General features: G+C 41.9%; 3 protein-coding genes across 5 annotated transcripts; 2 read left to right on the top strand and 1 right to left on the bottom strand.

The window, feature by feature from the left end:
* The first annotated feature begins 192 nt into the window (after positions 1 to 192).
* Positions 193 to 4,263, top strand: pzg (putzig). Of its 2 annotated transcripts, none has more exons than XM_089467367.1 (3): positions 193 to 1,144; positions 1,279 to 3,676; positions 3,746 to 4,263. In XM_089467367.1, the coding sequence occupies exons 1-2, from the start codon at positions 628 to 630 to the stop codon at positions 3,615 to 3,617; spliced, it is 2,856 nt and encodes a 951-aa protein (XP_089323493.1). In that variant the 5' UTR covers positions 193 to 627; the 3' UTR covers positions 3,618 to 3,676; positions 3,746 to 4,263. The 2 variants fall into 2 exon arrangements, with proteins under 2 accessions (XP_089323493.1, XP_089323492.1); XM_089467366.1 differs by having other exon boundaries at positions 194 to 1,216.
* Positions 4,264 to 6,517: 2,254 nt separating this feature from the next.
* Positions 6,518 to 7,561, bottom strand: Cpr78Ca (Cuticular protein 78Ca). Its single transcript, XM_089467425.1, has 2 exons — positions 7,346 to 7,561; positions 6,518 to 7,284 (listed from the first exon to the last, which is right to left on the bottom strand). Exons 1-2 carry the CDS (start codon positions 7,382 to 7,384, stop codon positions 6,928 to 6,930), a joined length of 396 nt encoding a protein of 131 aa, XP_089323551.1. The 5' UTR covers positions 7,385 to 7,561; the 3' UTR covers positions 6,518 to 6,927.
* A 2,073-nt stretch (positions 7,562 to 9,634) lies between these two features.
* Cpr78Cb (Cuticular protein 78Cb) lies at positions 9,635 to 12,841 on the top strand. 2 transcript variants are annotated; one of them, XM_089467689.1, is made up of 3 exons: positions 9,635 to 10,211; positions 10,430 to 11,240; positions 11,332 to 12,841. In XM_089467689.1, the coding sequence occupies exons 2-3, from the start codon at positions 11,229 to 11,231 to the stop codon at positions 11,740 to 11,742; spliced, it is 423 nt and encodes a 140-aa protein (XP_089323815.1). In that variant the 5' UTR covers positions 9,635 to 10,211; positions 10,430 to 11,228; the 3' UTR covers positions 11,743 to 12,841. The 2 variants fall into 2 exon arrangements, with proteins under 2 accessions (XP_089323815.1, XP_089323814.1); XM_089467688.1 differs by having other exon boundaries at positions 9,635 to 11,240.
* The last annotated feature ends 329 nt before the right edge of the window (positions 12,842 to 13,170 follow it).

The following is a 13,170-nucleotide window of genomic DNA, read 5'->3' on the forward strand; positions in this document are numbered from 1 at the left end:
TTTTAAATAAATATTTTATTTAAATTCAAAGAATATTTTTCATACTTTACAACCTCAAATATTATTTAAATACGATTTACAATCTTGCCTGATGCGCAATACACGTCAATTGATGTTGGACGTTGTTGTCGGAGCGTGTATGCCCACCAACACGGCCGCCATTTCCTCTTTGTGTAATAGAGACGGCCGACTATCGCATCGGCATGAAACAGGCCGCATGCGTGCGCTGAAGCGAGACAACAACATTGTGTGATGCAGCTCATGAGCATTTAACCCTAAATAATACTCTAGTCTATCTAGACTTAAGTACAGTCGAAAGTGACGCCGCGGTATACAAACTTTATTGAAAACCTAAACAAATTGTTGTCCGCTCGCCGAACAACAAACACGACAGGAAAAAAGAATATAGCAATTGCTCAAAGTGCATATTGTGAAGTGCTTGATACAGTGCTCGCCTCAGATAATAAATGTGTTGGTGAATGCGGCGGTTTTTAAAAAGAAAAAAGAAGAGTAAAATAAAAAAAAGAAGTTAAGAAACATATACTAGAATCATAGCCAGCGAGATCCACACACAACGACAGACACACACGCGCGACACAGACACATTACACACACGCGGCGTATATAATGAACAATCAACTAAACCCGGCCACCTACCGCAAATTCAATAATTTGCTGAGCAGCGGCGCAGTAACCGTCACCGGTCCCGGTCAGCCACGCATATTGAAGACGACGCGCCTTACGACGCCCGCATCGAGCGTAGCAACGCAGCAGCAGCAAAGCATGATGGACTCGGATGCAGCAGCACGCTGTTACGTCTGTGACGAGCCTCTGCTGGCCAGCCAAACGCAGACGGCTGTTACGGATATGTGCACCACGCACACCTCCACCAAATTTCCGAATAAGCTGGCCCAGCTGGTGGGAGAGGGCTTCTTAGTGATTGTATGTAATGAGGATTTCGTTTGCTCGCGCTGCACCAATCTGGTCAACTACTTTGATCGGCTGGAGAACGATGTGGAGCGCGTAAAGGCGAATCTGTTGAACTTGCTAAACAAAAAGTATGGCATCCATGAGGATAGCGGCGGCAGTCATGCAGACGCCGCCAGTCCTCCGCTCAAGATGCAAAAGATGGCCAGTGGCGCAGGTAATCGATCGTTGGAGGAGGCTGGAAGTGGGGAAATGCTGCGCCAGCGCAAACTAGTGCAGCAGGCGCCAGGTGAGCAACTGAGCGCCTGGTCACATACTAGTCGGTGTTATTAACATAATTCTCTCTTGCAGCCTCGCAGCAACTGAAGCTGGCCGCTGGTGGACAAGGTGGCGCTGTAGCCAGCACAAATCCAGTGCAGCGTAAGGCGACAAAGATCTACAAGTGTACGTCGTGCGATTACAAGACCTCGGATATGCGTCTGTTTAACACCCACTACGAGACCTGCAAGCAGCAGACGTTCCAGTGCAAGACCTGCCGCAAGATCTTCCCTCACTTCGGTGCCATGAAGCAGCACATGGTCCGGGATCATAATACGGCCATGGACAACACGTGCGCGATGTGCCACATCAATTTCGTGAACGAGGCCAGCCTGCGCAAGCACATGGAAACCAATCATGCCACAAATGTTCTGGTCACCAGCACTACAACCATACCGGCAGCTGCGGCGCCTGTGACAGCGGCAGCTGCTGCTGCTGCGGCTGCGGCTGGCGTCACCGAGTCCATTGGCGCCTCCGGCTCAGCTCTGTATACATGCAATCACTGTCAGTTCAAGTCGACCGACAAGGGCGTCTTCGATGAGCACATGCGCAAACACATCAGCGGCAAGCCGAAGCCCTTCAAGTGCCGCCTCTGCTCGCAGCGATTCGAGACACGCGAAGCGGCCACCATTCATGCCAAGCAGCATCAGACGAGCTACTTCAAGTGTGGCCAGTGCGCCATGACGTTCCCCAAGCGCGAGCTGCTGGTCAAGCACGTCGAGCTGCATCAGGCTGAGAAGCTGAATGCCGCCAGCGGCGGCAGCCAGAACTTGAACACCCAGAAGCTGCTGCAGGAGACAATTGATGAGGCGCTCAGCGATAGCGTGCCGGCCCAGGGAGGCGGCACTGTTGTGGCCAGTGCCGGTGAGGCTGAGAATAACATTCGATTCTTCTCGTGCAGCATCTGCTCGCTGACCTTCATCCAGGAGACGTACTACAATCACCACATGGAGACGCATAGGCGCGACAAGAAGGGCTCAGCTGCCGGCGGCGGCACCACAGCCCTCAACTCGGCAGCGACAGCGCTGCTCAGCGATGAGCCGGGAGATTCGGGCTCTGGCGCCAAGGAAGAGCTCAACGAGCAGAATGCCGAGGCGGACATTGAGAGTCTGTTCGAGAAGTTGCATTCGGATAAGAACGATAGCGAAAAGAGCGGTAAGAATGAGATGGTCATCACCTCGCAGGAGGGCAGCGGCGGGATCACGTTCAACATAACCATACCGCAAGTGGATGCCAGCGGCGAGCAGGCCGAGAAACATTCGCCAAACTCGCAGGCGCCCGTTTCGGTGAGCATCGACATGCCCGTGCTGGACCAGGCCGAGGAGGAGGAGTCTCAGTCCCAAGGCAGCAACGACAACAAAGCAGCTGACGGCGGCAAATCGAATGCAGCGCCCGTCTCGATGCCCAGCCTGGACGATGACAATGAGGCAGCGGCCGCCGGGGCAGCGGACACAACTGACGGCAATGCGGCCAGCAGCGGAAAGGCGAGCGAGAAGAGCGGTGCCAAAGCTGACCAATCATCAGCTAAGGAGAAGTCCAAGGAGGCCGAACAATCTGGCAACGCGGAGAGTGACGCTGATAAGCGAGAGTCCGCCGAGACAACAACGGCCGAGCAGGCAGCCGAGTCGGAGGCAGCAGCCAACGAAGCTGCCGAAGCAGAGGCAGCTGCCTCAGCTGAGGGTGAGGCGGCCGAAGGATCCGGCGGCGAGCAACAGGTGGCCATGGAGCTGGATGAGGCCATGCAAGCCCAGGTGGATGGCGGCCAGATCAAGTTCATTGTCAATGAGAACGGACACCTACTTCAGCTGGACAACCACATATTGACCGATGCGGATGGTAATCAGATCATAGTACAAGACCCGGAGCAAATTCAGCAGCTGCTCCAAAGCGTGGGCGTCCTGCAATCGGGCGAGGGGCTCGAGGGCGAGACGCTGCAGATGATGACTGATGGCAGTGGCCAGATGGTGCTCGTCCATGGCGACAACAACGAGCAGCAGCTGATCGATGCATCGCTCCTGAACTCCGAGGGCCAGATTATCATACAGCAGGGCCAGGATGGTGAGGAGGGTCCTCACGTCATCAGCGAGGATGGCACACGCATACCCGTCTCCGTCTCCTACACTGAGGATGGCCAGCCCATTGTCCAGGTGCAACAGCAGGTGCTGGAGGCAGCGCAAGCGAACGCCGAAGAAAAGGAAGCCGCAGCCGCAGCCGCAGCCCAGGAGGAGGCTGGCCAGGAGACGCAAACAAGCGAATCGGTGACAGTGACCACCTCGGCTGCCGCGGTTACCACTAGCACGGCCAGCAGTAGCACCGGTGGCACCGCTGGCTTCTTTGCGCTGGAAGAGTTTGCCGAAACGAAAACGGACTAGGATTGGCTCTAGGAGCGGGGCCGCCAACACTATCCAATCCTGGCAAGCGATGAGGACTGGTAAGTGAAGACCTTATCCAATATCCAATTGAAATGGGTTTTGCTAATGAGGATTTCTTCTTCTTTTAGGTTTTGAGCGATAAAAACCAAAACAATTGCTAAATCGAGGTCTGACAAAACTCTCGGCCCAACATCCGAAATATACAGACTCACACACACACACACACACACACACAAGACAACGCAACACATCCGCATTTTAAATACGCATACACACACTCACACACACATTTATACAATTATATTATGTATTAACACTCCACTTGACTACAACAACAACAACATCTGTAATCAAGGTCGATTCAGACTATTATTGCAATCGAAGCTCGAGAATTGGCCCCGTTAACTGGAATTGGCAATTGGTTTTTGGCTGGATTTGGCTGAGAACGTGTTAGGCTTAGTTTAAGCATAGACAACCACAGCAACAACAAATGCAAACATAAACTATAAAATGTAAAAAAACCCAAAAAAAAAATGCATAGATTATTACAACAGAAGCTTGAATTATAATTAATATACAAAATCAAGAAAGCGATTATAAAATATAAAAACTAAATAAAAAGAAAGAAAAGAAATTATACAACAAATGCTGTCCTAAACTAGTTCATAATGCAAATAGCTGTACATCAGCTAATGCCAAGCTTAGCTGACTAATAGATCGGCTCATGAATGATAAGCACACACACACACACATATCTATATGTGAATGTATTGTATGACAAATGTAAAGACATCCGATTGTGTATGAGAAAACAACAACAGAAGAACACAGAAAAAGCTTGTTTTATATATATTTTTCGCATTTCGCTTTCAAGTGTTTGGAATTTAATTTGCATGTAGATGCAGATCAAGCATTTGCGAAGCCATATAAATATATAATTGGTATCATTCATATATAGTGGATGTTGATAGATCCTAAGTTTGAAATTCAATCAAAGTGTAACGTGCATTGAACCCAACTCGACTTGGACTTGATTGGGGTTTCGTATAGACTCGCATATGCATATCGAGCCATGATCGAGTCTTTTGTTTCGATAATTGCGAATAGTCGACAGCTGTTTGAGTGCTTGTAAATTGAACACCGTTTATTTGGCTTTGTTTTCAGCGCTGATAAAGTTGTAGCTGACATTGAAATTTGATTTTTAGTGGCTCCGTCCGCTGTTTAGGCCACTTTTATTGCTTTGCTCGGGGCAATAAATCTTCAGATTGTTGGTAGTAAAGCTTGAATGTCCAATCTTGCAACCGGCTTGGCTCGTGCACGCTTCGATACCCTAGCTGGATATTGAAGGGGAATAAAGGAATTAGACTTATAGGAATGGTTAGTAAGAGGAGTTCTTAATGTAGTCTGAAATTCAAATTATTCGACATTTTTCTTAAGTCCCAAAAATGTCAAACTGAGGATAGCATGAAGGAAAAATCCAAAGATAATGACGGGAGAATCCGAAGAAATGACCTAATGAGAAAATAGTTCAAATTCAGTATTAATTAATTAATAACGGCCGTGGTAGTGTCAAGTCGATATGCCCGACTTAATTAAAGCTTGTTATGTATATCTGGTAGTCTAATATACCCGATCCTTAATTATATGCAAATGTATATTTATAAATAAACGAGAATTTTATATATAAGATATAAATAACGAGAAATCCACTAGTCGGGCATACCCCACTAGAACTCCAACACAAACAGTGAGCTGTCTCCGTGCCGTTTGTTTTATATTCAAGCCTGTTGAACTACAAAAATATATACTGGGTAAATTAATGGATAATTTATATTACTTTTTCTTTGAGTTATTTATGTATTATTATTACTTTTGGAAATCAATTCCCGTTATGCTTTATCTCTGCTTAAATTTAGCCATCTATTGATTTATGTGCAGCTAAACAGAATCAACATTTGGACCACTCACCGAGCTGCTTAAATTCATTTCAAGCAAAGTCAAGGACGTGCCCTGAGTGGAATTACACCGTTGCAACAGTAACATCTTTAAGCTGATGTTGTTGTTGTTGTAGGTCGGTTTGAGATGAAAAGCTCGATTTGTGAGCTGTGCTTGGTTTATTTGTGCTCTTACATAATCTATGGCTTCAAGAGTCGGTCAATATTATGCAACGGCCTCAATTAGCCCAAATCGCCATGCAAATGCCATCAATATATATATATATATATATTTATTTATTTATTTTTCTGCCTCTTCTGTTTAGCGTTACGAATCGAAAGTCGTTCTAAAGGTTGTTCGACTTGCCATTTTGGTAAAACGAAAAATTGAAGATGTAAATGTGTCAGCTATTTATCTAATGTATGTTAATTGAATGTTATTAATTGATGCTTTTAATGTGCACATTAATCAGTTGCTAAATGAAGTCATTTAATTAAAAGTCTTTTGGATTATCAGCCAAAGCGATATTTATCAAAGTTGAGATATATTTGCTCTATATGTACATATGTATATATGTATATTCATCTTAAGTAAAGGAGGCCCTAAATGAACCCTAGATGTTTCGGTTCATATTCGGACGAGACAGCGTGACTAAAGCATTCAGTATTATATATATAAATTGCCTAATTTCATTGAATATTAAGTTAATTTATCTTTTAGAGAATTATAATTAAAAGTTATGTTGCTCTCTTTTAAGTATATGTATATTATTTTTCTTTTTGAGTTCATCGCCTAACATATTTTTGATAGTCTGCAGCTGCTAGGCAACAGGTTTCAGTTCTCTATAACCATAAAAAAGTCTGGAAGGTGTATGATGCATTTTAAATGTTATATATAAAGAGTAAAAATATTTAATTTTTGACTTTATAAGCGTTCAGATATATGTCGAATACATTAAATATTGAAATTAAGTCAGCGACGTCATTTGAAAATGTTAATATCAAATTACGCCACATATGCAAGCCTCTGTATGCCTCCTGGCAGCACTTTCGTTTTCAATAGAAGAGGTTCTCGGCTTAAGAGACAAGGTTAAGTAGTCCGCTGATGGAATGAATAAAGAATTTTTTATATGTATATACATATATATTTGTTTTTGTATGTACATATATTTATTTTTCTGTTTCACTCAAAACGTTATTCCCGATTTGCATTTAATATCCATAAACATCAATTTCACATTTCAATCGTCTGCTCGCTACAGATATTATAATAATAATATTAACAATAATGCGTTCTTATCTCCCTCGCTGACAGTCGCGCAATTTATCTAGATCTGCTATATATAAATCTAATATATGTATATGTTCAGGATTCACTACCAACGCCTCGATAGCACCTCGTCTACGGTTGGATGCGTGCGTATGTATTCCAGCTGTCGCTCTAGGTGCTTGATGGCGTGATCTCCGCTCGGCTGGTAGCCGTTCTCGTCGGCCACATAGGTGAAGGTTATGGGTAGGCCCTCCTTGGATACGTACTGGACCACGCCCACGGCGCCAGCCTCGTTGCCCGCGCCCTTGGTGGTGATGCCATTGGAGGTCTGGAATTCGAATTGGTAGTTTCCCTTCGCATCTGGCGGCTGATTGTTGTAGTAGATGGTATGGGGCGTGGGAGGGCGTGCGGCACAGCTGGCAAAGAGGAGGAGCAGGAACAGGAGCAGCTGCAGCAGCCGAGCCTGTGGCAGGAATTTGGTTGAGCAGTGTGATCTAAAAACCAAGTCGAAACAACGCACAAACCTTGACAAACTGGCGTCGATTTTGATAACTGGAATGCATTATTGAACGCGCCAAATAACAGTAAATATATATATATGTATATATAGATGTGTACGGACGTTGATCTGAATGTGATCTGAACAGCGATTGCGTTGCGCGATCCGTGTGATACGAAAGTTAATATGAAACTGTGATAAGCTCATCTGGCAAATGTTTCAAGAAGCTTTCGCTTAATTTTAATTCAACCAAAATTCTCTGAGCGCGCAGAGTCATAGCGGAACCTCAAGCATTCAGTTCTAACTCATTATTAGCAGCTCTACAAACGAAACGCGTAACGGTGCAACCGAGACATGACGAACTGCGAATATACTCTCAGATAAATTTCCTTTGAATAAATAATAAAGATCTGTGATCGATAGCATCAAAGATCGTAATCGATCCTCCAATTTGTATTTCAACAGTCTATACATTTTAAGAAGCCTCGGCACTCGATTGATGAAGTAGTGAATTTTCATGAATGGAACTGATTAATGAATCTCTCATCTTACACTTTCAATTGTGTATCTATCTCTCAGAGATATGTAGCTAATTGATATACATACGATCTGATTTATGCTTATTCGCGTACATATATTTTATAAAAACATGCTAACTGCTGGAGAAAGGGTATATCAAGTCACAGACTCCCCTGAGTTATGGATGATACACCGCTGGCTAATTTAATAATATTCTAAATAAAATTATAAGCATTGAGTTTATATAATGCATAGCTGAATATTTATGATGACAAAGCGTTCAATATTTATGGCTATAACTGATAAACACTTAGGATCGTTGACATAGTATTTGGTGGGCGCATGTAGATCTCTGAAAATTGGTAGGTGTGCCGCACATTGGTTCAAAACCTGTTTATAAAGTGTCGTAATTATATATAATAAAATTATAAATGATCTTGAAAAAATATTTATTTAATTGAGAAACTCTGTAAATTAGGGTATAAAAGTGCTAATTTGACAAGAAAATAAGAGAACTGGTCTATCACAGCTGCTCGTACTTCGAAATAAATCTCGAATGCAATTAAAGAACATGCACGTTAAATGTTAAAGGTAGATTTATTTTGTCTGTATTTGCTACTGAGATATTTCGCGCTCGCCTTATCGGATAGAAAACATCTGTTTTGTGGCATTTGAGAAATGCCGCCTCTTTATATGCCTAACACGAATATCTTTGGCATGGCCTAATGAACATAAATTATGGCCGAATTGAGCCGATTCGAGAATAATTGACACATTCAATGAACCCTAAACTGGTTCCGAAGCCACATTCAACGCGGCAAACACTTTGAACTCTGATGCATTTCAGAAAGCTGGCTTCAATGTGCAGCATCCAATGGAACTCAAGGTATGCAGCTCGACCTAGACCTTGCACGACTTGACCACACCCAATCAAACACATACAAGCACAAACAAAGGTAGAGAAATCAATCCATTCCATATGCATAACAGTTCCCACACACCGCTCGGTCGCATCGCTCAAGGCGTTAAAAATCAATCAGCGCATCGATCCATTAATTATAAAGAGCTCTGCGACATTTGCCATTGATATTCAAGACACCCAATGAAGATGTGAAAATAAATGATTTGCTATCAAATTGGAATACATTGAGATGGCACAAAATGATATGATATAAAAAAAAAATTAGCTGAATTGAATGGAATGGAACAAAGCGAGCTGAAATTGATATTAAGTAATATCAAATGAAATTAAAGTAAATTAATTAAACAATAAATTATAAATTTAAATTAAAGCAAGAAATTAAAAAATTAATATAAAAAATTTATATACATAAAAAATAAACAAAATATTTTAAAAGAAAAATAAAAAAATATTTAAAAAATTGCAAACAAATTACTATTGAAATTGTGTTAAAAAAGGTGTCGAAAAAAGGTGTTGCTTCATGGGCATTCTCATTAATAGCATTAGCTCAGCCTGAGAGAACCTCATGAGTCTCTTAGCTCAATATAGTATAAATATATATAATTAATATAAAATTCGATTCGAATTGAGTTGCTGCTGCTACTGCTCGCTGCTCAGAGTTTAGGCGAAATATAAATTTATCAAGCACCTGATCTACAAGTATTTAGTATTTACTAAAGTAAGCACACATTTATATATACATTTATATTATTGCGTAGCTTTCGGTTTCATTTATAGTGGCTCAATTAGCATAACTGGCAAGTCAGCCCAAACGATCGATCAAGCGATTGATCGAATCAGCCCAAAGTTCTTCACATCATTTCTAGAATCAGTCGTTGATTGGCTTTGAAGTCGTTTAGAACTCAGCTGGTGGGCCCATTAACGGGCCGATACGGAACTAACGAAATACCGCATTAAAGATTTCATTTTCAATTCTATTTAACGTGTTATCTCATGCTGTGTGTGTGCGTGACTGTCTGACTCTGATTTTTATCAGATTTTATAGTTTTAATATCGGTTCTGCATCGGATTGGCATTCACAAATGGCATCTGACGTCTGCCAGAAGATGATTTTTTATAGGTTTAATCATAAATGTGGGCGATCGACAGCTTCCGTATTGTCGCGTCATATTTGTCCACAAGTTATGTGCGCAAATTAATAAACACTTGTTAATTGGATTAAGCTGCAAAAGGCGAGAACAATGCGTGGCCTTTGGCGTGACCAAAGCTAATTAATGTGAGGCCAAAGTCAGGCATTAAGTTGAGGTACAGGATGTGCAGAGAACTATTTATGACTTATCTGCGTGGAATATATAGCTTGAGTGCAATGCAACGGCTTAAACTCTTCTCCTATGCCAGTCTGAAAAGCGAGTTAAGATTATGAAGACGACAGAGAATTAAGAGGCTATTTGTGAGTTGTTTCTGTATAATATATCTGTTAATTATTGCAGCTTGGAGTGATTGTATATATGTATATATCATATAAATGCTCATTTTAGAAAATATTGTTTTATAACATTAAATCTCATTTGGATTTGAGGGATTGATGAAACTTTCCCACATAAGCAATAGGAGATTATTATATATATATAGCATTTCAAAATGAGTTTTTATATGCAAAATTTCCAGTCTTTTAGTAGAACTATCGACGGAACAGCATCTGCCATATACCAAAAAGTTGATTGGGAGACTCTTTCAGCGTTTAGATAAGAGATAAGAGATATGTAGTTCTTGGGGCTTGATAACCTTCTGTAAGTATAAAGAACAGCATTTACAGCATTTGTTATCTGAAACATAAAAATATGACCAACATTATAAATGAATACATTTTATTACCCAAACTGGTTGGCCTAACCATATACATATGTGTCGGAGTTGATTGGCCTAAACAGTAATAATGCAAATGAAATGGCATTCTTTCGGATATATTCATATTCGTTTCGGAACTAAGAATCGAAGAACTGGAACTAACATGAAGTGCAGTCATAAATTAATGTGGTTAGCTAAACAAACAGAGTGTTGGCTATTAGCGCGGAAATGGATGAATGGCCATCGTGGAATGAAGCGACAAGCGACACGACTCCAAGCCAATCGGAGGCAGTCCAAGCCAAGCCGAGCCAGGCCAGACCAAGCCACGACTGAGCAACAATAGAGTCGTGCTTTGTTTGTTTATGTTTATTGATTGTTCAGCTTCTTCGCTCATCGATGACTAGGCTAGATATAACACTACCTATAAAGTGGGTAAGACGCGCTCGCAGAGGCCGCAGTAGGTTGGCTAACTTTGAACCTCGCAGAGCTCGGATCGCGTCCATCGTCGCGCTGTGTGAAAACGAATAACCGAACGAATTTGGATTAACTAGAGATAATTATATATTATAATTTATCAAATTTACAAGTGTTTGTCCACTGTGTGCCACGCTCGGCAGATATGCGAAATTTTGTAAGCCCCAACACGACCTTGTGCTAGCCACGCGATCCAGTTCGATCCACTTTGCTGATCCACCTCTTTCCCCTCTCTGTGTCTCACGCAGCTGTTGATCACTTGGCTGTGCCTGGCGCTGCTCGGGAGTCAGCTGGACGCCAGACTGGTGCGAGTGCGTCGCATACGCCGTCTGGTGGGCCAGAGCGAACGCTATGCCCAGATTACGGACTATCGGGTCTCGCCCCTGGACGAGCAGGGCATCTTCAAGTTCGCCTTCAAGACCAGCAACGGCATCAATGTGCAGACAGCGGGCAGTGCCCTGGAGACCATTGGCATCTTTAGCTACACCTCGCCGGAGGGCGTGCCCATCGAGACGCGCTACATAGCCGATGAGCTCGGCTTCCATGTGGTGGGCAAGCACCTGCCCCGGCCGCCGCCCACGCCCAGCTACATTCTGCGCGCCCTGGAGTACATACGCACCCACAACGAGGATGGCAGCCCGAAGGCCCCAACACTGTGAAACACGTCGTAGCTCTTAATCATTCAGAAGAAGGCTGATATTACCGTGTAGTAACCTGCTAATATCTACTGTTAGTTCTCGTATAGCTTCTAGATCGTGTCACCTGTTATAAATCATCTGCTCCTTCACACACCTTCATCTAAATATAGCTCCAAAAATATAATCAAATTACACAAAATCTTTTGCGTGTTTCAGTTTTGGTCTGATGACCCCAACAAATCAGCTCTTGTTACGAGATTAGCCATAAAAGCTGTTAATATGATAATCAAATCAGCTTTTTTTTATGTTATTAATATTAATGCTCCTACTCAGAAATCGAAAATGAGATTCTGTTTCGATTGACTTTACAGTTCTTTCCGGGTACTAAAGTAGTCAGTGGTTATAATGGAATGATATGTGGTCTTTGATTGCTTTGAAATATTTGTCAAACTAGTTAGCACCGCGGGCTTATCGCGAGCCATGAAGCGTGTCTTCTAGTCTTAATTATCGGCTAATTCTTATTTTTTGGGGGATAAATCATATTATTAGCAAAGGCTTATCTTGCATACATAATTAGTTTATTTTTAAATTCGCAAATCTCTTGAGTTTTTTTTTTTAAAGCAAAGACTTGAATCGCACAGTAAGAGAGAGGGGAAAAGAGAGAGAGAAAGAGAGAGAGAACATATGGAGAGCGAGTACAGATAGATGGAGAGGGGCATTGGAGTACAGCTAGAGGGAGCGCAACTAGAGGGAGCATTGCTAGAGGGAGCACAAGAAGAATGAACACAGGTAGAAGCAGCATATGAAGAGCGAGCATTGGTTAAACGATACAAGTAGAGCCCTATTAGACTGAGGGGGAAGATTAAACGGCATAGCCGCTCCCCATATTCAGGTATTGCTTTTATTACGTATGACTATAGAATACATTCAAAAAATTTAACATATCTCTTTGCCAACCAATAAAAATAATTTACCATGAGTAATAAAGTTTATCCTCTTGTTTTATATAGCATCCACTTTAGCGTTTCTCTATTTTCTTAGAATTTTCTTTAATTATGGAAATCGAATAAAATATGTCGTAAGAAACAATTCCCTTGTTTAAGACACAAATACCACAAGATTTAAGTTTTATCCGCTTGTTTGATTAATATGTCTTCAACAAATACATTTACATATACACTATATATACATATATATTTAATATTAATTTTTAATTGTACTTTTCACTTTTTAGTAGAATAAACATGCAAATTTACCCTCTAGATTGCTTTCACTATGTATTTTAAATTATTCATTAACTCATTCATTATTCATTATTCAATATCTCACTCAACGCAAGGAGCTAATGAGATTTTAAGATTAGTCTATAGCCTCTTTAAATTGACATTAATCAAACTCATTCACATTGTAAGTTTCCTTTCAGCAAATGGAGAAATGCAGAAGTTAACT

This window comes from Drosophila arizonae, chromosome 4 (genome assembly GCF_054131065.1).
Source record: "Drosophila arizonae isolate 15081-1271.41 chromosome 4, UAZ_ARI_1.0, whole genome shotgun sequence".
Taxonomy (NCBI): domain Eukaryota; kingdom Metazoa; phylum Arthropoda; class Insecta; order Diptera; family Drosophilidae; genus Drosophila; species Drosophila arizonae.

What these genes read in the sequence shown, in the direction of transcription:
- pzg (XM_089467366.1), top strand. Translation starts at nt 628, where the DNA reads ATGAACAATCAACTAAACCCGGCCACCTACCGCAAATTCAATAATTTG. An exon ending in ACTAGTGCAGCAGGCGCCAG is followed by an intron (nt 1,217 to 1,278) that starts GTGAGCAACTGA and finishes TCTCTCTTGCAG; the next exon opens with CCTCGCAGCAACTGAAGCTG.
- Cpr78Ca (XM_089467425.1), bottom strand. Translation starts at nt 7,384, where the DNA reads ATGCATTCCAGTTATCAAAATCGACGCCAGTTTGTCAAG. An exon ending in ATCGACGCCAGTTTGTCAAG is followed by an intron (nt 7,285 to 7,345) that starts GTTTGTGCGTTG and finishes TTCCTGCCACAG; the next exon opens with GCTCGGCTGCTGCAGCTGCT.